Raw genomic sequence first — 24405 nt, forward strand, 5'->3', positions numbered from 1 at the left:
AGGTATTTAGCTCAAATGTGAAAAGCAGCTACGCTCATTAATTTTGTAACTGAGGCCTAAATATTAAAGTCAAAGCCTTTCTGGAGCTCAGCACCCCTGCATGCCTTGTCTAAAAAGCATCAGAAAGTTTAAATGAAAAAAGTTTGATTTGATTGATTCTGTCAAACAATCTACACGTAACAAAACAACAAACAAACAAAAAAGACAGATTCAATGTGGGACATTTTTACTGTTTATGTAGGATTGTTGTACTCGTCACAAGTAAAATGATTGCAGAAGAAGTCGAGTTCGATCAAAGCAGCACATTGCCTTACAGAGCTTGCAGCAGAGTTTTAGTTTCCCATGACAATTTAGTTTTTCTACTCAACAGGAACATAACAGAATGTAAAGTTAGTCTAAAACTGTAAATAATGGTACAAGCCTTTAAAGACCCAGACAAAAAGCTATATGTTTAATGTAAAACTCTACATGAAAAGTGTTGTACGAACACAACCACATGAGGCTGTTTGTTTAATTTAATTTGATGAGTATCTGCAGCCTGAATATCATTCACTCAGGATGATGCGGAAGCAATAATTGTTCCTCGACAACCTGCAGGCTTAAAATTTAACAGTGAAGGACGGCGGCCGGAGGAGCTGTGGAAGCGGCACGATTATTGTTTGCTGATTATGTTTGACATATCAGCAAATTCATTCCAATATCAATCTTAAGAGATCTGGAAAGAAGCTGCTGAGCAAAATGTTTAACTACACTGATGTTGGTGTGGAACAAAAAGGCGAAGGATTCTTCAGAAAACATGTTTGAGAAGAATCTTCCTTGTCTCTTAATGTGCGTAAAAACATGTTAACACTTGGCTTAGGTGGCGTATTGATAAAGAAAAGATGTCTTGCTAAAAAACAAAAATGTTATCTAAAAAAATCTGCTGCCACTTACTGCAGAATCTGTCCTGAGGACGGCGCTATAGAGCAGGTGATGGAGCCATTAAAATCTAAAGGGTTCATCCTCTGGGGGTCACGAAGGGGGTCAGGAAGTTTAATGGAAATCTGGCTGTAAGTTAATGAATCAGTCTTGTAAAATGTGTATAAAAGAAATAAAAATGTAAAAAGAGGAACTAAAGAAAGCGACTCAAGTGCCTTCTCATGTTTTGGGTTCATATTCTCTTTTTGCGTCCTAAAGTTAAAAACTGTAAAGAGGTAGACTCCATTACAGAAGCAGAATATTACAGAATTTACGTAAAGGAATAAATAATTAATCCGGCCGGTATGTTGGCCGTCAGACGGCGGCCGGGATGAAATATCCGTGAAGGTCCATGTGGACGTTGGCGGGGATGGAGGCTCGGGCGAGCTCCTCGAATGTTTTGGCGTCGAGGACGAGCATGAACGGAGAGATGTTCGGATCCGAAGAGATGACAGACGATAAGATCACCCCTGCAAGAAGGAGAACACAAACGGTCAGAACCAGGGCAGAAACGATCCTTTCACGTTTCCGTCGCTGTGGTTTTTAAAACGTGCGAAGCAAAAATTAGCGACAGAGTTGCTGTTGTTCGGTAGACAAAGCGAAGCCCTCACCGTCGTCTTCCTCCACGGCTCCCGGAGACGCAACAAACACCGGCTCTGAAGGGAAGCAGTTCTCTTGCCGCCACTCGATGTGTTTCCTGGTGACGATGTCAAACTTGGCGATCTGTTGGACAGGAGAGAGTGAATTTAAGTTGAGGTCAGGCGCTTTTTAGCTGTAGGGATGGCAGTGTCGGTTGGTTGGTCCACCACTTTGGTCCAGAATATCTCAGCAACTAGTGGGTGGTTTGTTGCGCGCAGTCTGAGGCGCTTCACCTTGTTGGGATGTGGAGACCACTCCATCCTGGAGCCGTAGAAGTACCTGTACTTTTTAGCGTTGAAGTTGTAGTTGATGCCTGGCAGCTCCAGACCTGAGGAGGAATCAGACTCGTTAGACGGGGAGGATTAAACGCTGTTTAAATGAAAGACTGAAACAGCAGATAATGAACCTTCAAACAGAGCGTCTGGCTGGCAGTAGATGGAGCCGTCCTCCTGCATCACTGCCTGGGCCGTCGTGTCCGTCAGAGTCACCAAGTTAGATCCTCTGGGAGACTCCTGGAAAACACATCACCACAAACTCTTCGTAAAATGATAAAGTGGAAATTCAAAACTGTAGTTTTCGGTCCAACTGTACCTTGTGGACGTTGAGAGGCAGGACGAACCTCTGGCAGACCGGCGGACAGAAGCTTTTGTTGGACTGGATGAAGCTGCTGGTGTCCTGTTTCATGTTCTGGATGTAGAACATGTCGTACAGGTTGCTGTCCTTGTAGCTGATTAGGTCAAACACCACGTGGCCGTCGGCCTCGTATGCGTTGACGTGGTGAAAAACTACCAGGGCGTCGCCATAGAAACGAGTGGACACTGCCTTTCCTGTCTTTCTGTTGATGATGTGAAACAACGTCTGGGAAGGAAAGAGGAAGGTACAGTTATATTGTCCTTCTGCTTTGTCTCACAAAGTTGCCCATTTGAACAATGAATCTTTTTTTAAACCTAAGCAAGTGGTTGTTTTTTCCACATTATTGTATCATACTGATTAAATTCGTGGTTTTCCAGAATAGGGCGAAGTCTTTTGCCAACACAACCCATGATTTATTGCTTGGAATCAAAGTTACAGAAAACTGTTTACTGTTAAACAAAGGAATGATGAATTTATACAAAATCATCTTAAGCAGTTACGCAATCAGTTTAATGCTAATTCAAACAAACTAAAATAACTAAAACTGGCACACTTTAGTAAATGCAGTGGTACTCAGGTGTTGTGTGTATGACAGTTGCAAAGAATTTTGAAGTTTTGGGCCATAAACCCTTTTTGGATATAACAAATTCATGTTTCGGACACTATAACAAGTTTTGGGGACATAAAGTCATGGATTTATCTTAAACCTGTAATGAGTTACGTTTTTGATATTAACAGTGAATCAAAATGACTGTGGTGTGAAACTGTTGTAGTGCTGAAACCACTGAAAATCTACACCAACTCCGCAGCTCTATGGAGCTTTTTAGCTTCTTTTAGCTCCTAGTTTTGGTTTTGAGGCATATTTCCTGTCTGGTTCAGTCTCAGTGTTTCCAGCAGCAGCTGTTTTCTGATAAAGCCACTGTACACTAACTGCAAACAGCAGACAGACGCAGTCAGAGAGCAGCTGCTGAACATAGTGGAGCATCTAGCAGCTAAAGAGCCAGATGTTTCCCTCAGGAGCTGCTGGAGACCAAACACAGAGCTGACAGATGACGATCATGTTGCTTTGTGTCCGCTCGATGTGGACGTTGGCCATTGGTTGCTAACATTTTAGCACCAATAACTTTATCAGCTGATGGTATCAGTGCTTTGTCTCTGTTTGTTTTTGAGTCTTTTTGCCCCCTAGTGGTACAAATCGCCTTGTTTTCAAGTTTCAATATTCTGTTTTTTCTACTTTTTATGTTTCCATTTTCCATAAGAATGACACCATATAAACCATGTATTGTTTTAGGTTTTACAAAGTTTGTTTTTTCTATTTTGATTGATTTTAATCATCATTAATTGTAGTTAAGAAATAAAAGACCTGGCTGGAAATGCGTACAGTATAGATACATCATTGTTCTGCCAACAGTGGGGGACTTACAATGTCGTCCTTATTGAATTTGAGGCAGCTCCCCCAGTTGACCCCTCTGAAGTACGCGGTGGCCAGTTTGATGATGTCCAGTTTAAAGGGCTGCTCCACGAACACGATGTAGTTGTCGGTCATGCCGAAGCTGTGGAAGTAGCTCGGGAACAAAGTGGAACGAAAAGGAATCGAACAGACCTGCTGAACTTTCCTCAGCGCCGGCTTCTTATGCTCTTTATCTGAAACAAACAACTCAGTATTGTAAGTATTAATTCTATTATTACTATCAGATTGTAATTTAACGTAACACATTTTCTTGGCTCCTTTTATTCAGTTTGCAATTGTAATCTTAGCATATAAGGAGTCAAGAAAGAGTCTAAGTCTGTAAATCTGACATCTAGTAATGAAAAGCAGGTTCTAAACTGTTATTGTGTTATTGATAAGTCTGTGATGAGATGTTATTATAGATATATTGTAGATATGCTATACAATAGCAGATGGACAGCTCAGTTCTCGCTTTTTATCTGTAGATGTCAGGCTTCACACAGATTTAATTTTGGTTACTCTTAAACAAAATATTAGTCAACTTTAAGTAACTTTGCTCTCCCCGACAGTGGGCTTCATCCTCCGTCGTATAATCTTAATCCTTTAACCTGAAAAAGGGAAACCAGGTATCCTGTTTGCATAATGATTTCTGAAGAGCGTCACAATGCTAATCTCTTTGTGGGGCAGTCTGACTTTACTTTTATCAAGTCTCCTTGCAGACATCAGTCAGCATCATAAATCAATTAGACTCAGTACTGTAATTAGATAAAGACATAACTTCTGGAGCTCTGGTACAATTAAGCAACTTTATTGCTGCAAATAATCTAAAACAAAAAGAGTCTTGTTCCCTCACTGTAGTCTGGTAAGGACCTGGTTAAATTAGCTTGAGACAGATGTCATTACCACCAGACTGTACAACTGATTATTGACAGTTCTGTCCTCCACTCCAACATCAACATGAACCCAACATCTTTGAGGGTTTTTGGATGCTTTGAAGTTGTATCAGATTACTGTGGCCACCATACCTGAAGCATCAGCTGGGACTTTGAAGATGACGTACTTTGGCCGGCCGAAGCCCATGATGGCGGTGCCCATGTTGTAGGTGTTGCCCTCGTTGTCATAGTGAGGGTGAGCCGTCGCCAAGTTCAGAGCGATGTGATTCCTGTAGTTAATCTGAAGTGATAAGTTTGAGGAAGTGTTTATGCCTGATCAATGACCCTTTGGAGCTTTGTGGAGGCGGGTGGAAACTTACCCTGCCAACAGTTTCCAGGGTAGCAGGATCAATCTGGTTCATGTAGTTGACCTCAGAGGAGGCGTAGTAGTCCTGACCATAGCGAATGATGTTGATCAAGTTGTTGTCGGTGAAGTCAGGGATGACGTTGCAGAGGTGCGTGAATGCCCTAGTGAGAGTGTGAGAAAAGTTCCTTTAACTTTACCACCAATAAATCAACCTCACGTTAACTTAGAAACATATCTGTCCTGTGTGGACAGAAACAGATCTCTATACAGCCTGGATGGACCTAAACAGATCCCTATGTGTCCTGGATACATTGAAGCAGACCTGTGGAGTGAAACAGATCTCTACATGGCCTGCATTAGGGCTGTTATGTGACATTCACGGCTCACTGTATCTCAGACTCACACATTACGCTATATGGATTGCATTCAAATTAATTTGAACGACTTAAAAGTTTAAATTCAGTCAAACTCAACTTTGTGAAAAAGTGACAGCCCTACTCTGGATGGACTGAAACAGATCTCTACGTCTCCTGGATGGACTGAAACAGATCTCTACGTCTCCTGGATGGACTGAAACAGATCTCTACATCTCCTGGATGGACTGAAACAGATCTATACGTCTCCTGGATGGACTGAAACAGATCTCTACGTCTCTTCGATGGACTGAAACAGATCTCTACATCTCCTGGATGGACTGAAACATCTCTACATCTCCTGGATGGACTGAAACAGATCTCTACATCTCCTGGATGGACTGAAACAGATCTCTACGTCTCCTGGATGGACTGAAACATCTCTACGTCTCTTCGATGGACTGAAACAGATCTCTACGTCTCCTGGATGGACTGAAACATCTCTACATCTCCTGGATGGACTGAAACATCTCTACATCTCCTGGATGGACTGAAACAGATCTCTACGTCTCCTGGATGGACTGAAACATCTCTACGTCTCCTGGATGGACTGAAACAGATCTCTACGTCTCCTGGATGGACTGAAACATCTCTACATCTCCTGGATGGACTGAAACATCTCTACGTCTCTTCGATGGACTGAAACATCTCTACATCTCCTGGATGGACTGAAACAGATCTATACGTCTCCTGGATGGACTGAAACAGATCTCTACGTCTCTTCGATGGACTGAAACATCTCTACGTCTCCTGGATGGACTGAAACATCTCTACGTCTCTTCGATGGACTGAAACATCTCTACGTCTCCTGGATGGACCGGTACCTAGAAAAGATGTTTTTGCAGGGATCTGGGTAGATCATGGTTCCAAACTCGGAGACCACAATCCTGTCGGCCTTGATATTCCTTTTGTAGGTGTCACTCTTCAGAAACTTACTTCTGTAAGTCACCTCGCCTGAAACAACAACATCACAACTGTAAACACCTGCAACAATACCAGGTACCAGAGCTTATGGATTGTCAAGTCTTTAAGTTTAACTTTTCTCCCATAATAATGTTGTCATAATTATGTAAATCTTAATTTTGTCGTCAGTGTGGAGATTCTCACCGTTGCCGAAGGTGAAGCTGTGGATAAGCGACATGCCGTCAAACCAGTGGTTGTACTCGGAGCTGCCCACAGAGAAAAGACCCGGCCCGTTCCTCAGCAGAGTGCCCTGCAGCCAGGACGGGACGGAGCCTGCAGGTCAAGGGTCACACGCAGCCCTTTTTTTAACCTTAAACTGATGTTATTTATCGTATTCCTGCAGTGTTTAATGCCTGACTGCAAACCACATTTTGTTTGTGATACTAACAAGTTGAAGTTCAAGTTTAAGGTCACAACAAAAATGTAAACAAGAAGATAAAATCAAATAAAGTAAATACATATTAAAGATACATTTAATTTATTCCATGAATTGAAACAACTGAACATTAAAAACCATCCGTAAAGAAAAGAAAATCAACACAGAGCCATTATCCAACTGACACTCCCCACTGTTAAACTATATGATCGATATTGTACTTTACGCAAATTTATTTTACAAAACACTATATGTTGAACATTAATCTGTTGTAACACTACAGAATTTATTTTAATATCGCAAATACACATTTTTAATGGTTTAAAACCTATTTATTTATATGTTAAATAATTATTTAATATGCATAAATTAAAAGTCAACATACTGTAACACACCCTTTTACAAACCACACATTTTCATTTCATACACTATGAAAAGTGACACTCCTGTGTATCTTAACATTTCAAATGTATATCTTTTAAATAAGACGGTGTGGTCCCTCATTCGTCCAAGGAGTGTTGCATCGTAGAAAAGGTTTCAGTCGTAGTCGTCTGGACGCTGTTTTCAGAATCAAGACGTTTCGGCTCCCATCCGGAAGACATTCTCAATTGTGAAAATGGTCTGAGAACTCAGAAATTTAAGCTACTCTGTGTTGCATAAGCCCCGCCCTCAGGGAGGAGTCTACCTGAGTATCTGCTGATTAGCTAGTTTCACCTGAAACTGACCTAATAGTTTCCATGATGGCCCAGTAATCAGTAATCAGGCCTATTGTTTTCTGGCTGCACCTCCCTCATCACTGTTAATGCTAATCGACTGAAACCTTTTCTACGATCTTTTAAATAACAAAAAACTAAGCTGCTGCAAAACGGCTGTAAAATTTAGTTCTGTTTTTTGCTGTTAAGGCAAAAGAAATAAAAAAAACTACATCGACCTGCAACTTTAAATGATTTCTAATATAAATAAAAATAACAATAAATGTATATAATCCTGTGAGAAAATAAGGAAATGTTAAGGGACTGTAGGAGATAAAAATGCTAAAAAGTGCATGATAAGGTATCAGGAGCTATACTGTAAATCACAGATGCATTTCTTTGTTCCTAATATTGTGAACACTGACAGAAACATTATTATGTTACTATTAGTATTACAGAACAGTGGTCAGTGGCTTATATTCAGTTTACAATCATATATGACGAAGAAAGGCAGAAAATCCTCCTAAAAAATGACTAAAACGATTATTCGATTATCAAAGTAGTTGCCGATTATTTTTCTGTCAATCAACTAATTGATTAATCGACTAATCGTTTCAGCCCTAGTCTTGTACAGAGTCTGAGACCAGCAGCGAATTACCACAGTGCAAAAATACGTAAAGTAAAAGTCCTACATTCAAAATTTTACTTATTTTATTATTTTAATAGTTATCTATTGAGTGTACATAGCATTTGGTACCACTTTCTAAAAAGGCTTTACTTTACTTTATACTTTTAGATAGTTTGTAGTTTTAGTTATGATAATAAAAAAGGCTTTATTTATGGTTAATACATCATTTATTTACAGTTTCTATATTAATCATAAGTCGTTAATAAGGACAAAACTACTTTTCTGGTTTACATCATCTTGTCTTTGTCTTTTTAGCTCTTTAATTCTATGAATTATCGAACATTATCGAAAAGTGCTGAACCGAAAAATCGAAAAATCTGAACCCAAATTAATTTATTAACAGCTAATTAAAACTTAAAAACCAGCTGGTGTGATTGTTTATAAACCCTTTAAAACAATTCTACAGCTGTCTCACCTTTCACTTGAGCTTTCACCGGCTCTGGAGTTTCCAACCCATTTTTTGCAAATATTGACTGCATGTTTCTCTCCTGACCGACAAGCCTCGTATATTTCCCAGAGTGCACTGCTGCTGCTGAACACACAGACTGACACCAGCTGATCTTGCGTAGCCTTCGTCGTCGTCTGCGTGATGATGCCCAGGTGTCAGAAAACCAAACATGTAAACTTTGTGGATTATGTAACGGCTCTGCTGTGGACTTCACTCTGCTTTTCAAAATAAAAGACATCTGACCTACTTAAAGCCACAGTCCACCAGATAAGACTTAAATACTCATTACACAGTAAAATCTGGCAAAATTAGCCCAACTACTTTTCATTTGTATTGGAGTTCTTGTAATAAATCACCGTGTTTAGTTTCCGTTGAGACACTATAAATCTAAATAGATTTATTACCTGGGGAACATGCTGATATAAATAAAAAGTGCTGCTGGATGAATCCTTGAACCCAAATCTGATCATAAAGACGCCTGATTATCTGTGAACAGATAACAGTTGTGACATCCATTCCCATTATCACCTGTCTAAATGCAAACTGTGATAAACTCTGCTGTTAAACTATACAATTAAATCTATCATCTATATATATATATATATATATATGAACAGTACATATTGCACATTTATGAAGTCCACAATTGATGTTATTTATATGTAAAATCTTTATTACATAGCTTTAAATTACAGCATATCAACATATTGCACGTTGCAACCACCGATTATTTTTATTATCGACTAATCTGCCAATTATTTTCTCAGTTTTGTTTATAAAATGTCAGAAAATAGTGAAAAAAGTTGTTGTCTTTGATCCAAAACCCCCAAAATGTCCAGTTTACTAACATGTATGACAATGAAAAGCAGCAAATCTTAACATTTGAGAAACAAATTTTTTGGCTTTTTTGGTTAAAAAAAAAAATCCCTAAAACAATTTTCAAAATAGTTGCAGATACGTTTTTTTGTCAATCGACTAATTCTCACATCGAAGTGTCATATTTCTGCTACACGGCTGCTAATCTACATGTTTTATCAAATACCTACTTTTTTAAAGACTTTAGGTCCGGTTTTTGGGTTAAACTTATATATCTTGGTTAAGATTAAAGTCTTGAAATACAAAAAAATAAACATTTCAAAACTAGTTAATAGTCAACTTGTGTTTTGGGAGTATAAATGAACTTCAGACTCGCCGGCTCTATCTCCGGCTGTTTAATTGGTTAAATGAGTTTACTGCTTTAAGGTTGCTCTCATCAGGATTTGTTTGCAGGTCACAGGTCTGTTCTATAATGAGCCACGCCGACACTGCGTCCTACTAATGACTAAAAATACTAATAATTTGAATTGAGTGATGCATTTTGGAGGGAAAGTAATGTCGCTGTTCCAGATCAGAGTCCTGTGACTCTCTCTCACGTACAGTACGATCGGTAGATGGTTCACGTGGTGCTCAAAGAACGCGACTTTGACACCAGAGAGCGGAGTTCACGCCCAGTTTCAAGCTTCAAGTTAGCGTTATTATATCATATAATGACACACGATCATGTTGTCATGTATTTCCCTCAGGCTAAACTACATGACTGCCACTTACACATATGTTTCTCTATGTATAAATACAACAAAGTCAAAGTGTTGTCAGGTACGTTTAACATAATTTGTCCCCCTAAAACTGTTATTTTTGGCTACAAATGTATTTTTTGTTAAATGACTTGAATGTTTACTTTTCTAGGGACAGGTATAACGACTAAGGCCACATGCCACAGCGTTCACAGCCTAAGCTAGTCTGCAATGCTCCATGTTTCCTAGCGAGCGATTTACACAAAGTCTTTACCAGCTGAGACACTGCATATGTTTTAATGGTGGAACCCAATTTATTAAATAGAATAAAATACAATTTTATGGTCCAAAGGGGAAATTGTCTTTGGTCCTGCTGGCAGTGACTACTAGCTAGTTTTACTACTTTGAAGCTAACTAGTTAGCTTGTAACTAGCTAGTAGTTACCAAGAACTTATGAAGGACTTTACGAACAAACTTAGCGATGAACAGTGTTACTTTAATCTTAAACTTCCTGTTGTAGGAGACTGCAACAGTAGGCCCTGATCATATATAATCAATAATAATATATAGATTTATTGATGAACCAAGGCCCCTGACAACAAGACTGGATCCACATGGTCTATCATCCACACACATAAAGAATAAATACCACATACAGATCGGTTTGGATGAAAAATGAAGTTTATTACAAACAACGACAGAAAGCTGTTAGCAGTCAGTTAGCAGCTGTTAGTTCTGTACAAATAACACTGTTTGATTGGTTAGTTGAGTTTGCCAATCGGCAACAAGGCTAGGTCTCAAACAGCACCCTACGCCCTCCGTAGTGCACTATTTTCCACCTTAAACCTGCCATAGTACACTACTTTCCACCTTAAACTTTTCGTAGTGCACTGCTTTCTGCGCTACACCCTCTATAGTGCGCTATGTTTGAGTTGAGACTCTTAATAGTGTGCCACTTTCACCCTAAAATAGTCCTTAGTGCACTTTGTTGCACCCTAAACCCTTCATAGTGCACTACCTTCCTCCTTACACCCTTCATAGTGCCCCACATTCCACCTTAAACTCTTCATAATGCACTCCTTTCCTCCTTACACCTTTCAGAGTGCGCTATCACCATCTTGTAGTGCACTACAGTCCACCCGAAATCCTTCTGGTGCACTCCAAGTTCACAAGTTGCGACAGTTGCTGCCGTTTTAAAAATTGTTGGACCCCATAGACGTTACTTTTCTCAGTTTTCTACTCTTTTCTCTTGCATTCCCAATCACAACATCGACATGTTGAAGACATTTTCCATTCCTGAAAAGGGAACAAGGTAGTGTCATTCACCCGACTAATGCCGTGTTCATGTTATGTGGGATGGGAAAGACGACTTGCGAGTGTTCACGTCATTGGACTAAGACAAGTTTATGAATGCAGAGTTGGTTGTATGAGGGTTAGAAAATACTGTGCGTGGTCAGTAAAGCACTATATCCATTAAATACCTTGAACAATGGACTGGAGGAGGCCATGTTTGCTTTTTCAGGCACTTCTGTAGTATTTAGTGCCAGGTTGGATATATCAGACTGTTGACGTAAACACTATTTATATGTTGGGAACTGGTAATTAAGGTAATTCCCGCATGACATGAATGTGGCATTAAGCTACATCTAAGTGCAGCACACGCTGGCCACATCACTTAACATCGCGTCATTTAATGAAACGTAACGCAAGATGGATTACGCTTCAATCTAAATAACGAGGACGTTTTGTTAGTGAGTGGGCAGTTTAGGACAGTGGTCATCTCGCCTTGAGATGCCACTGGTGTACGGCAAGCCAGCTGGCTAAAAATCGTGTAGTTTCTCGCGCGTGTTATCATGCAAGATGTTTACGTCTTTACACGCCAAGTTATTGCATCTCAACAGGTATAAATCTTGCGTCTCGGGACATTTTCGGCGTGTGAATGTGTTGAATTTTGACAATGTTGTCTGATGCTTCCAAGCTTTTGGCTGATGGCACCACCAGGCCCGACCTCTTTGAATTAAATGTGACCTCTTACGTGAATCTTGCTGTTCTGGAGCTTTTGATCAGCTGCTGAGTTGTACTTGTGGTGAGACTGCCGTTTGAACTTTCAGTCTAACAACAGTAATGGTCCTGACACACCGGCCTCCCACTAAATCATGAAAAAAGTGGTTTCTCCCAGTTTTAATACAGTCATTAACGCCTTAAGAGGCAATAGCTTCATAGTGTAAAGGTCTCGCATGATAACACACACGAGAAGCGACACTTTTTTAACCAGCCGGCTTGCCGTACCAGTGTGTGTTGCCTTTAACATAACCAGCACCAAACATATTGTCTACATGGTTTCAACAATACAACCTCATAAGCTCCATTTGAAGGCATCGTTCCACCTTAATACCGTTATAGTTTGCTGTGTCTCTCCCTACACCCGTCGTAGTGCACTACGTCCTACCTTAACCCCCCCGTAGTGCACTTGACGGGCTGCGTAGCTCCTTAAGGACCGGGGTGTTGTCTGAGAATGGCACCAGAGAAACAGAGAGAGAGAGACAGAGAGGTAGAGAGAGAGACAGGTAGAGAGACAGGTAGAGAGCGTGTTGAAGGTTACAGTTTCGGGTTTAGTAGAAACAGACAGTCACAGTAGGTTGAGTTGCTGCTGTCTGTCTGTCGGACGGACAGACGGGCGGACAGAGAGACAGACGGGTTCAGTGTCCAGAGTTAGTGGGGCAGCAGTTGGAGGTCTGGTCTATATACAGAAACAAGAAATGCATAATCAGAATATCCAAACTAACCAGAGCTGTGCGCTCGCGGGGAGGGGAGGGGAAGGGGGCTGCCATGTTGGCTCCGCCGCCGGTTGCTATGGTAACGGTGGTGGCAGGTGGAGATGGGTGTGGGGGTATGGAGGGGAAGGGGAGGGCAGACGGCGGCAGCTCTGGTTCGCTAAAAAGACAAAAAAACAAAACAAAAAAAAAAACAAAAAACGGGTGTCACCGCAAACACGAGTCGTCATGGCAACGCTACACTGGGACACCACCTAACTGTCCGTGGAAAAAACACACACACACACACACACACACACACACACAGGACGGCGTCACTAACACACACACACACCCACACACACACACACACACACACTCTCTCTCTGACACACAAACATTGATATGACAAACAGTTTCTCTCTTTTTTTTTCTATTGAGGTGAAAAACAGATTCTATTATTCTTAATTATCGTAATCATCATAATTAATCATCTTCATCTTCATCATAGCTGTGGTGTGTGTATGGAGTGTGTGTGTGTGTGTGTGTGTGTGTCCTCAGTCTGTTTATACACACTATTAACAGGATGACACGCAGAGAGCTCAGTTCTGATTGGCTGACGGGTCTTTTCACCTCTTCTCTTCCAGGAGGCTTTTTTTTTTTTTTTTTAAATTGTCTTGTCGCTAGGCAACCGCAGCTTCCTGGAATCCCAGTCTGTTGTTGTTGTTGTTGTTGTTGTTGGTGGTGATGTGGTCATGTGGTCTCCCCCCCCCACTGACCCACAGGAAACAGTTTGTGATGTCATCAGAGTGCGATTGGTTGCTCGGGGCAGTAAACTGGAGGCCGACCTGACGGCGTCGTCTGATTGGACGAGGCGAGGACGGAGGTGTGTTTTGGCTGAATGTTGAAGCACCAGGAAGGAGGGAGGAGACTAACAGTACCTGCTGCTGGGAGTGTGTGTGTGTGTGTGTGTGTGTGTTTGTAGTCAATCTTTTAACACTGGCAGGTGATCAGGGCCTAAAGTGTGTTAGGAAACAAATATCTCAGTTGTGAATGTGGAGCCTAAAGGACGACGATGTCTGTCCCAACCCCCTCCGAGGGGTCGCAAGATTAATCTGAGGGGTCACAAAATGATTAACAAGACAGAAAAACATGTTCTGCTACAGAAAGTTATATTATTTTGTCGGATCTGTTTCGAATCTTTGCGTTTTTCTCGCAGGTTAGTCAAATTAAACAGTCTGAGGTTAGAAGGAAAATTCACTAATTGTAGAGATGAAATGATTAGTTGATTAATCGATTAAACTTAAAAGCAAGCATTTTGATCATTGATTAATCATTTAGGCGTGAGGATTTGCTGCTTTTCTAATGCGATAGTAAATTGATAATTTCTTACAAAACAAGCAGTTTGAAGACGTTAGCTTGGGTTTTCTGACGTTTTATAGAACCGAGAAAATAATCAGCAGGTTAACTGATCATGTAAATACTTGTCCGGTGCAGCCGTACACTTAATAAACCTGAGAAGTACTCTAGGAACTAGGATGTCACACATGAAATCCTTTTGATTTTAATCCGAAGAAACCCGCCGAGCCTGATCCTAAAGTACGCTGTACAATTGACGTGTTTTTTGTTACTTTTCTCTGTTTTGTTTGTAATTGCAAATTGAATATATTTTGGTTTTGGACTGTTGGTCAGTCTATTTCAAGACATCGACATCGTTCAAGAAATTGTTCACTATTTTCTGACATCTTGTTGTATAGTCTATTAATCGATAATGATAATAATCGTTGGTTGCAGCCCTAACTGCTTCATTTAAAAGGGCCACCTGCCAAAAATCAGGACAAACTTTACATTTACAAGAATATAGAAATCATCTAGATATTATTTGTTCTGTCCAACACTTTAATATTGTGGCTGCAATGAACACTGCAGCCTGTAAGCAGGATTTTAAACACTTGACGTGTTGACAAGAGAAAGCAGGACGTCTTTAGGTGAAAGAAATACATCTGTGTAAAATCCCTGTGTTGTCATGTGTCATCCCTGCCTGTAGGGGGCAGCAGAGCACGTTTATACAATGTTGAGTAAGTTCAATGCCTCATTTCTCTGTAGGTAACTCCACGCCAACTACTGTTTTTACTTGCCTGTCTTTAAGGTTCAATAAGCATCCAATCAGATTACAAAATACTATTGATTAGTTGGATTAGATTAGAAAAATATTATCGATTAATCATTTAAGTAATTTTACAAGCACAAATGCCAAACGCTGCCTGGTTTTAACTTCTCAGTTGTGACAATTTTCTGCTTTTCTTTCTCTTATGTGAGAATGAATATCTTTGGGTGTTGGACTTTTTATAGAACAAACGATGAATCACTTTATCAAGAAAAGAACTGGTAAATTAATTGATTATGGCAGGAATCGTTAGTTGCAGCCCCACAATCCTACATGTTGTGAACTTCTGAACTATGAGCACAGAAATCACCAGTGGGAGGAAATAAAACCAGTAAAAGCAAACACAATGACCCCTGTTTTACTATTTGTAAACTTTGATGGAAATCCAAGCTGTTCAAGATGGTCATGGTCAAATGGAAAGTTCGTCCTGATGGTGGCGCTACAGGAAAGGTCAGGAGGTCACCAAATGAATTAGGATGGAGCCTCTGTGGAACATGAATGTAATCAGTACATTTCATGTCAATGAGTCCAGCAGTTGTTCAAATATTTTGGGTTACAGATGTGTTGCCATCGTCATCAGAGGCTCCACCTCTCGCAAAGAAAACCATCGTAAAATAATTCCCAGCATGCCTCTGGCCCTGTTAGCCTGCAGTATTTGAAGTCAGCGTGTGTGTACTAGTAGTAAGCCGGACTCTGACCCTGCTGTGTGTGTGTGTGTGTGTGTTATTTTGTATTTGTGTGTGTCAGTGTGTGTTGAGCACGCTGCGCGGCACCCAGCCCTCGGCGGCCGGCGAGTCGCTGTTGGCCGGCCGGTAGACCAGACTCTGACCCTGCTGGTTGGACGCCAGAATCTGAACCTTCTCCCCCCGAAACACAGAGATCTCGTCCTCCCGCACCGCCACGAAGTCCTGCAGCACCAGCACCAGCTCCTGAGGGGTCAAAGGTCACATGGTCTCATCAAAAACATCTGGAATCGGTTTTAGCTCCAATCTCAACTTTAAAAATCAAGTATGAGAGCTCATCCAGACGTAAAGTAAGGATGGGGAAGTCCGAACCTGGTCGTCCTGCTCGATGTCAGGAGGTGGCTGAGGGGCGTGGCCGTTGGGTGTGGGCGGGGCCGATGGCGGTCGCCCTGACGACAGAGGGCGGGTCACAGAGATCCCACCCTCCTTCTTCTGGTACTCAATGGGAGACTGAAGAGCTGTGGACACAAACAGTGTGTAAACAGGATCAGATTAGATTCATATTCAACTAAACCACATCAAATCCAGATGTAAACTTGAATTATTTTAATTAATTACAATTAAATCACATTTTTCTAGTTTGCCTAAAGTCCTCTTGAGTCCTAAGATGTTCTATTGAGGACTGAAGATGAATTATGTAGACTGAAGGACGTTTTAGTGGGATCCAATGATGTTTTCAGGGAGGTTCAAAGATGATTCAGCAAGATTCAACAATACAAGGAAGATTAAGGAAGACTTTGGGATATTTCAAGGAGATTTAAAGATGTTTCAGAGATTCAAGGTTGTTGAGATTTGAGAATGTACTCACCTGACAGGAAGTTGTTCTGGGCGTCCAGCAGGGTGGCGATGGTCTCCACCCAGGTCATCTTGATGCTGGCGGAGGACGCCTGCAGTGTGAAGCGGTCCGCCGAGCCACGAGACCACAACACAAACTTACAAGGATCACCATCCACACTGTCCTGCATCGCCAGGTAACTCACCTGATCACACACAAAAATAACATCATTATTCCCAGTATAAACCGGTCTAACACAGATCCATGTCTTAAACCAGTATAAACCAGTCTAACCTTGATGTTGTTCTTGAACTGGTATCCCGGGTTGTTGGAGCCTTTGCGCAGCAGTTCGCTGAAAATGATGATCTGCTCGAACAGGAAAACTCTTCGCTCTTTACTGCGAGACAGAACTCCTCCGTCCTGCTCCCAAACACAGAAGGTCTCCTGCTGCAGCAGCTTCCCCTGAGATGTCAACTTCCCCTGAACAGGTGAGACAGGTGAGAGTCTGTTACGTTTCATCTTGTCTTTGTTTTTTGTGTTTTTCTATAAAGCACTTTGTCACCGTTGTTCTAAAGCTGCATTATTCGTTTTTCGGCCCCTTTGGGGGCAGCAGAAGTCCATAACAAGCTGAAAACTTTCACCTTATAATGTAGTTGTGGCTAACATGTTAGCAAACAGCTGTCTACTCACACATCCAGCAACATTACCTTCCCGTTGACATTGTTAATAATTGTGGGGGTTCCTCAGGGTTCTATTCTCGGTCCTTTATATTTTCATTTTGGTTAAAGCTGCATTAATGGATTTTTTGGCCACATGGGGGCAGAGCAACAAGCTGTAGACACATACATGTTAATTGTACTTTAATAATTTGGGTAGTTTATATTAGTATTGAGGTTTTATTTGTAGTTAGGGCTCGTTGGTTTGTTTTTTTAGCCTTGGCTATACCCGACGTTGAAATTAAGCTTCAATATTTGGCAATGAAATATTGAAATATACTCTTCATCTGGTTTTATGTTACTCCCCTCTCCTTAAGACCAACTTGGGGTCCAGTTTCCCAGTAATAGATAGTGAATTTGTGGAGTCTTTGTTTAGTGTTTGTTTGCTGTTGGGTGTATGTGGCAGATTGTGTAAGCATGGCAACTGGTGTTACTAATTTGAGTGAGTTTCTGAACTGTCCTATTTTGGGATGAGTTCAATAGCTGTGACGGAAACTTACTGCACACAGTAAAACCAAAACTAGGAGCTAAAAGAGGCTAAAAAGCTCCGTAGAGCTACACTTTCACATTTGATCCATTGTTCATATAAAAATATTGATTACAGCAGCTTTAAAAGAGTCTTCGCTGATGTTTAATCAGATACTACGACTGTTTACAGCTGTGATCACAGACAGACAGGTAGACAGACAGGTGTACCTCGTATCCCTGCAGGCGTCCCAGGTTCATCATGTCGTTGCAGCGCTTCGGTACCAATGACATCAGCTCCACCGCTTTCTGTACACATACACACACGTAGTTGTTAAATATTGCAAAAGTTTGATAATGGTCTACAGGGTGATGATTCACCATCCTGCGTAAATCATTTAACATCATCACCATGACAACAGCAGTGTGTTCAAGCTAAAAAAGTGTTACGTTGCTCTTTAAATGTTTAAAACATTTCAGCACCGAAAGGTAAGAGAGAGGCTGTAAGCTAAACAACCAGGAGACTAACAGCCAATCACAATGCAGGGTTCCTCGTAGTATAAACTGAAATATATAACACCGAGACTGGGACTCACCTCGATCTCTTCACAGTCTAGTCCTGCTTTGGACGTGTACTTGAGAAAATCCTGAAAAAAAGGAATAAAGAGGATGAAGATGTTTAAAATGTCATAAAAGTAAAATGTATTATTGCCTTAATAAACCCTTACAAGGCAGAATTAGTTTTACAATAATGTTAATGTTTGTGTATCCAGCAATGTAGACAGAAACTCAGTAGATCCAATATTCACTTAAAAAGTCCTCACAGACCTTCAGCAGCAGCTGGTACTTGGTGATTCTCTGGATGGGTTTGATCAGGTAATCACTGATCGACATCCTGCAGCTGATCTCATGCTGGATCTCCTGCAGACAGAAAGAGAGAGAGAGAGACAGGTTCAGTTTCTAGCTTATAGCAGTTGTCTGTTGTTTATTATTTCATCTGAGAACTCATAAATTCTCCTGAAGTGTTAACTGCCTTCTGCTGTTGCTCCCCACCAAACTCCATTCAAAAATCAACGCGTTTAGTGAAGCCTGCAGGTACTTTTATTGTTGCTTATTTGCTTTTGTTTAACCAGGACAGCTTCTTCTCAGCCCTATTTACCACAAACCAACACAGAATCGAAGAGAAATAAAGAGTAAAAAAACTATACATTAAAACATCTACACGTCACTTCAAATTTAAGTCTGGTGTTCATCTCTCAATACTGTCTGACTTCCTGTCTGTGGCTCTCAGCTCCGAGCCCATTGGTTCCTACTGAAGACGTACATTTTTAAAAACACCTCACAAATATATAGTTTCATGTTTAAAAAGGCTCAGTAATTTCCTCAAACAGCTGCATAGTGCATTTGTTGGGGACTATTTCCAGCGGCGGATGTGGTGCTGTAGTGAGTGTTTGGGGCAGCAGGACGGTGTGTGTGGGACTGAGTCAGAATAAACTACAGTGTGTGTGTTCATGGTAAACAAAACAAACAACAAAATATGTCAAAATATTTTCAGGTAGAAGTGATGTAACAGGAAGTCACGTGTTACCTCAAAGAAGGTCTCGTACTCGATGACGATGAACTCCGACCTCGGCTTGTTCTGACAGTAAACCACGTACATGTGGAGACGACGCTCCTGCAGCACACACACACACACACACACACACACACACACACACACACACAAATATTTACATTATTCTCTCACAGTCAGTCACTGACTAATTGATTGAAGGAATGACTGATTGACTGACTCATCAATAACCGTCATGTGAGAGTGATAAATGTTTGGCAGCTCCTGGTCTAGATGCGGTTACCATGGTGACGGGAAGTCAGCCAGCAGGTCAGTAGTGCGATGGTTTAGTGTGTATGTTACTGTAGCAGTATACTACCATAGTGTAATACTGTGACAGTGTAGTAGTATATTTATATTATATATATATTTACCTGCAGGTAACCATAGCAACAGCTTTCTGATCCATTTTAACTAGTTTGTTTAAGAAAATGAACTTTAGTTTGATTATTTTTTATAGTAGGCAGCTACTGAGATCTGCTAAGCTAGCTATGTTTATGCTAAGCTATATACCTTTATGCTAAGCTTGCTACCTTTAGCAGGAGTTTTTTTTCTTCTCCATCATGAACTGATTTAGCTGCTGCCTTATTTAATTATGAGGAATAACAGACTGAATAACCAAAATGTCAGTTCATCAATATTAGGCTAGCCACGGCTATCTCAAAAGCCAGCTTTCACTTGATATAGCCCTCTTACTTTAGCTATCTAGTTAGCTGTCTTTCTATGGGAGAGAGTGCAGTAATACACAGCCAGGGTGAGTAATACACAGCCAGAGGGCAGTAATACACAGCCAGAGGGCAGTAATACACAGTCAGAGGGCAGTAATACACAGTCAGAGGGCAGTAATACACAGCCAGAGGGCAGTAATACACAGTCAGGGGGCAGTAATACACAGCCAGAGAGCAGTAATACACAGTCAGAGGGCAGTAATACACAGCCAGAGGGCAGTAATACACAGTCAGAGGGCAGTAATACACAGTCAGAGGGCAGTAATACACAGCCAGAGGGCAGTAATACACAGTCAGAGGGCAGTAATACACAGCCAGAGGGCAGTAATACACAGCCAGTGTGCAGTAATACACAGCAGTAATACACAGTCAGAGGGCAGTAATACACAGCCAGAGGGCAGTAATACACAGCCAGAGGGCAGCAATACACAGCCAGGGTGGGTAATACACAGCCAGAGGGCAGTAATACACAGCCAGGGTGCAGTAATACACAGCCAGGGTGAGTAATACACAGCCAGAGGGCAGTAATACACAGCCAGGGTGAGTAATACACAGCCAGAGGGCAGTAATACACAGCCAGGGTGCAGTAATACACAGCCAGAGGGCAGTAATACACAGCCAGGGTGCAGTAATACACAGCCAGAGGGCAGTAATACACAGCCAGGGTGAGTAATACACAGCCAGAGGGCAGTAATACACAGCCAGGGTGCAGTAATACACAGCCAGAGGGCAGTAATACACAGCCAGGGTGCAGTAATACACAGCCAGAGGGCAGTAATACACAGCCAGTGATACTGCAATACTGTGTTTTTGGTGTTTAGCTCTGTTTTGTTGGTACTGCAAATTTAAAAACCTGTTTTCACAGAAATAACACTTAATAACATAATATGTTTTAATATAGTAAAACAGATGTCAGAAAGTCCGATAAAGATTAGAACTTAATTTTGACCAAATATGTAATTACTGCGTTTTGCCTTTGTAGGGCAGTAGAGTACACACGAGGTTGATGCCGTTTTCTCCATGTATTAGCTTATCAAAATGTGTATTAATTTGTAATTTAATTAAGTATAAATTAACACACATTTTTATAGTGTTCTGCAAAGGAGCATCCTACATCCTGTGCTTGTCTCGTTTATGAAATAGCTGTTTTCTCTTTTGCTTTTGTAAAATATGCTAACCTGGTCTCGCTTGCACACACTCTCTAGCCCAAATTACTCTCTACTCGTCTACTTGCTAACTACTACTGCGTACTTACTACTACCACCTACTCTACTTTCAAGCCTGAGTACAGTGTTCCTGCTGTTGCTGCTGTGACAAACAGTACAGTGGTGTTCACATGTGCTGTCTGTTGTGCTGCTGTGTAAAACATTATAAAATGGGTGAAAGCTCTCGCTAATAACGGTAAGATATAAATGATCCGACTGCAGTTTTTGCAAAACTCACATGTCTGATGAAGAGGTCGGCCAGCAGGTCGTGATTCTGAACACAACGGTCCAACTCCACCAGGAAGAAACTGAAGGAAAACACACACAGTGAGTGTGAGAGAGTGTGTGAGGGTAGTAAGGAAGAAGTGTGTTTTTATTAATGTGTGTGCGACGGACTCGCGGTGCCAGTCATAGATCTGCTGGATGTTGCCGAAGACGATCTTGTCTTTTCCTCTCATGTCCTCTGGAATCCCTCTGACCTCCAACCTGGACATGAAGCCCTGAGAGAAACACGCAGACAGGATATATGTTTTATATTTCATTTTACAATTTAACATTCACGCCAGTAAAACTCATTTTATTTGATTTGAGCAGTTTCTGCCGTCTCAAAATCCCTTTTTCAAGTCAAGTGAAACTGATAATCTATCAAAACAATACAATCTTTAAATAACATAAACCAGACTACCGGTCTAAAGTCTCACCTCCACGATCACAGCCAGATCCTTCACATAGTCCTTCTCCGATTGGATCATCTCGTTAACCACAAACCTGCACACACAAACACAAAGTTCACCTGAAATCTTTTTTAATATTCACTCAGTCACATTTTTATAATTGTGTTTGTGTCTTACATGCGTCCTCTCAGCGCTTTATTTCGCTGTTCGGTGTCCGACTCGTTGGAGCCCTGATCTGAATCCAGAGCCTGAAGAGAGCGAGAGAGCGACATGTTAAAAACAAAAACCAACTCCTGTACAATTCGGGCTGAATACCAGGAAATGAGATCCTGGTATTTCACGGGAATTATTACCAAAATCTGGCCTCCTGAAATATGATTGGCCTCCCCTGGTGCCCCCTCCAACGCCACTGGATCAGATTAGCTGCTTCATTTGCGACAGACAACAACAGTACCACGTTTTTTACAAACTCGAAACTTTTTCGGCAAATTAACAAAACACCTCGTCAATACAAACAGGATTTTCAGGCTCTTGTGCGGTGCCACTTCTCATGTAATGCCACCTGTATTAGGGTATTTATTTCTGAGAGATTTCCCATGGTCCCCCCCTGTGCCTCCTCATTTAAAAAATCCTGGAATCTCCCCTGGCGTTTGCATACTATCGCATGTACTCTGACACTGACGTCCTGAACTCCACCGTGCAGCTAGCGTAGCTAAATGCTAAAGTCGTAATAGGACTTTCGTCCAGTTACTTCAGACTCTGTGAAGCACTGTTTTGAAGAACACAGTACTAACACCTTAACTCCGTCTTCCCCCCCGTTACCTCTGGGTTGTTTGGGTCTTTGATGATCTGCATGGGAGGTGGTAGAAGGGTGTGGCTTTCCTCCTCTGGCTCCTCCTCCCCTCCACTCTGCCCCGCCTCCTCCTTCCTCGCCTTCTGCAGAAACAAACTACTACTTTATCTTTTGCAACGTTATCCTGTGTGTGTGTGTGTGTGTTTGTATGTGTGTTTGTGTGTACCGTCTGTGCGTTGGTGAGGGGTGTGGTCTGCTCCGGCCTGTTGTCCCGCCTCCTGGTTCTGATTGGAGGTTTCTTCTGTCCGTCAGCCTTCCCCTGACTCAGCCTCCGGACAGGACTGGTCAACCAGCGCTGCAACAAACACACAATTACCACTACTGGAAGTACATTTACTCAAATACTGTACTTAAGCACAATTTTGAGGTACTTTTACTTTACTTGAGCATTTCCGTCATCTGCTACTTTATACTTCTACTCCACAGTACTACTACGAGGACGATCAGCCGTTACCTTCAGCGTGTTTCCAGTTCCAGAGACGGTGCGTTTCGGGCCCGGAGAGCCGACAGCGCCCCCCGGAGCTCCGCCCGCTCCATACACTGTCGGGGAGGTGGCACCTGAGAGAGAGAAACAGGGAGGTGTCATCAGCGTCACGATGAGTTCACTGCACATCAGTAAGGTGAGTAAATTCAGTGATGATTACTGTCTCACTTTGGCTGGTTGTCTGAGTCTGGAGCCCCGACCCTTCAGAGCTGTACAGACTGGAGTCTGCAGAGACACACAGACAGATACTGGACTTACGTATGGTCATGCTAAAAAATCTGAATTTATAAGAGAGAATACATTTCCATCCGCCTGTTTTTATGCATATTTTCAATTTAAGCAGAGTGGAAACACTAGAAAACATCCTTCTTAATTACAGTTCTTCACGCCGCCAGAAACCCCAAAATAAAGAATAAAATAAGAGGGGTGTCAGGGTCCAGTTTTTGTATTTATTTGTTTTTTTCCGTATAACTTTATTAAAGTCAACACATTAGCAAACAACAACGACATGTAAGGTATTTAAGAGACTTTATGAGTTTAAATAAAAAGTTAAAAATATAAACACAATAATCAGCTGAAGAGGAAAGACAAAGAGAGATGTGTTGCAGAAAAAACTGGGGAAATTTAGGTTTCTATAATCCTGATTACACAAAACAGGTTTAGAAACTGCGATTACTGCAGAAACTGACTGTAACCTGGTGACTGAAGTTCATGTAAAGCAGTGGTGGAAAGTACATTTACTCAAGAACTGTACTTACTTATACTTCTGTTCCACTGCATTCATTTACTGCTTTAGTAACTTTGATTTCACAGACAAAACACATGATCAACTTATTAAATATAATGTACCGTAGCAGAATAAAGGCCCCACGGCCCCTCACTGGTGTTTTCACCTGTGTTACTGATTAGCCCGACTCTTACGTGAGGTCACCGCGTACTTATAAGAATAATAAAGTTGTAAATTGCTCCACAAAATAAAGAAAAAATAAACGAACAGGAGAAACACCTGAAAAAAAGATTTTTTTATCTTGTTGCACATGATAATAAAAACATCTTTTGCGACCTTAAAGGCTCCGTAATTTACTTTAAGTACACTTTGCTGGTAATCCTTGACGTACTTTTACTCAAATAGAATATATTTTTATATTTGTCCACTGTGGTATTGTTACTGGATTAAAA

General features: G+C 41.3%; 2 protein-coding genes across 5 annotated transcripts in view; both read right to left on the reverse strand.

The window, feature by feature from the left end:
* Positions 1–209: 209 nt before the first annotated feature.
* On the reverse strand, positions 210–8653 carry bco1l (beta-carotene oxygenase 1, like). The gene is made up of 11 exons (XM_044187559.1): positions 8466–8653; positions 6439–6567; positions 6156–6285; positions 4932–5079; positions 4705–4852; positions 3653–3873; positions 2188–2454; positions 2003–2108; positions 1830–1924; positions 1569–1680; positions 210–1427 (listed from the first exon to the last, which is right to left on the reverse strand). Exons 1-11 carry the CDS (start codon positions 8527–8529, stop codon positions 1273–1275), a joined length of 1575 nt encoding a protein of 524 aa, XP_044043494.1. The 5' UTR covers positions 8530–8653; the 3' UTR covers positions 210–1272.
* A 2061-nt stretch (positions 8654–10714) lies between these two features.
* LOC122871882 (kalirin-like) overlaps positions 10715–24405 on the reverse strand; it is a 51357-nt gene continuing 37666 nt past the window's right edge. For 3 of the 4 annotated variants that reach the window (XM_044187418.1, XM_044187416.1, XM_044187419.1), the window contains 16 exons: positions 23395–23451; positions 23197–23300; positions 22909–23037; positions 22712–22825; positions 22067–22137; positions 21917–21983; positions 21612–21715; positions 21454–21523; positions 19259–19345; positions 18499–18591; positions 18267–18317; positions 17902–17979; positions 16784–16969; positions 16523–16694; positions 16027–16172; positions 10715–15900 (listed from right to left, as the gene is read on the reverse strand). In XM_044187418.1, the coding sequence (XP_044043353.1) occupies positions 15715–15900; positions 16027–16172; positions 16523–16694; positions 16784–16969; positions 17902–17979; positions 18267–18317; positions 18499–18591; positions 19259–19345; positions 21454–21523; positions 21612–21715; positions 21917–21983; positions 22067–22137; positions 22712–22825; positions 22909–23037; positions 23197–23300; positions 23395–23451 (1715 nt within the window). In that variant the 3' untranslated portion in view covers positions 10715–15714. The remainder of the gene's footprint in view (positions 15901–16026; positions 16173–16522; positions 16695–16783; positions 16970–17901; positions 17980–18266; positions 18318–18498; positions 18592–19258; positions 19346–21453; positions 21524–21611; positions 21716–21916; positions 21984–22066; positions 22138–22711; positions 22826–22908; positions 23038–23196; positions 23301–23394; positions 23452–24405) is intronic. The other variant, XM_044187417.1, reaches the window with a different exon arrangement.

This window comes from Siniperca chuatsi, linkage group LG24 (genome assembly GCF_020085105.1).
Source record: "Siniperca chuatsi isolate FFG_IHB_CAS linkage group LG24, ASM2008510v1, whole genome shotgun sequence".
Lineage (NCBI taxonomy): Eukaryota > Metazoa > Chordata > Actinopteri > Centrarchiformes > Sinipercidae > Siniperca > Siniperca chuatsi.

Excerpts from the sequence above, each read along its gene's own strand:
- bco1l (XM_044187559.1), bottom strand. The coding sequence starts at position 8,529 with ATGCAGTCAATATTTGCAAAAAATGGGTTGGAAACTCCAGAGCCGGTG. Across the intron at positions 6,286-6,438 it reads CAGCTTCACCTTCGGCAACG|GCGAGGTGACTTACAGAAGT; the intron begins GTGAGAATCTCC and ends TTGTTGTTTCAG. Across the intron at positions 1,428-1,568 it reads AGCCGTGGAGGAAGACGACG|GGGTGATCTTATCGTCTGTC; the intron begins GTGAGGGCTTCG and ends TCCTTCTTGCAG.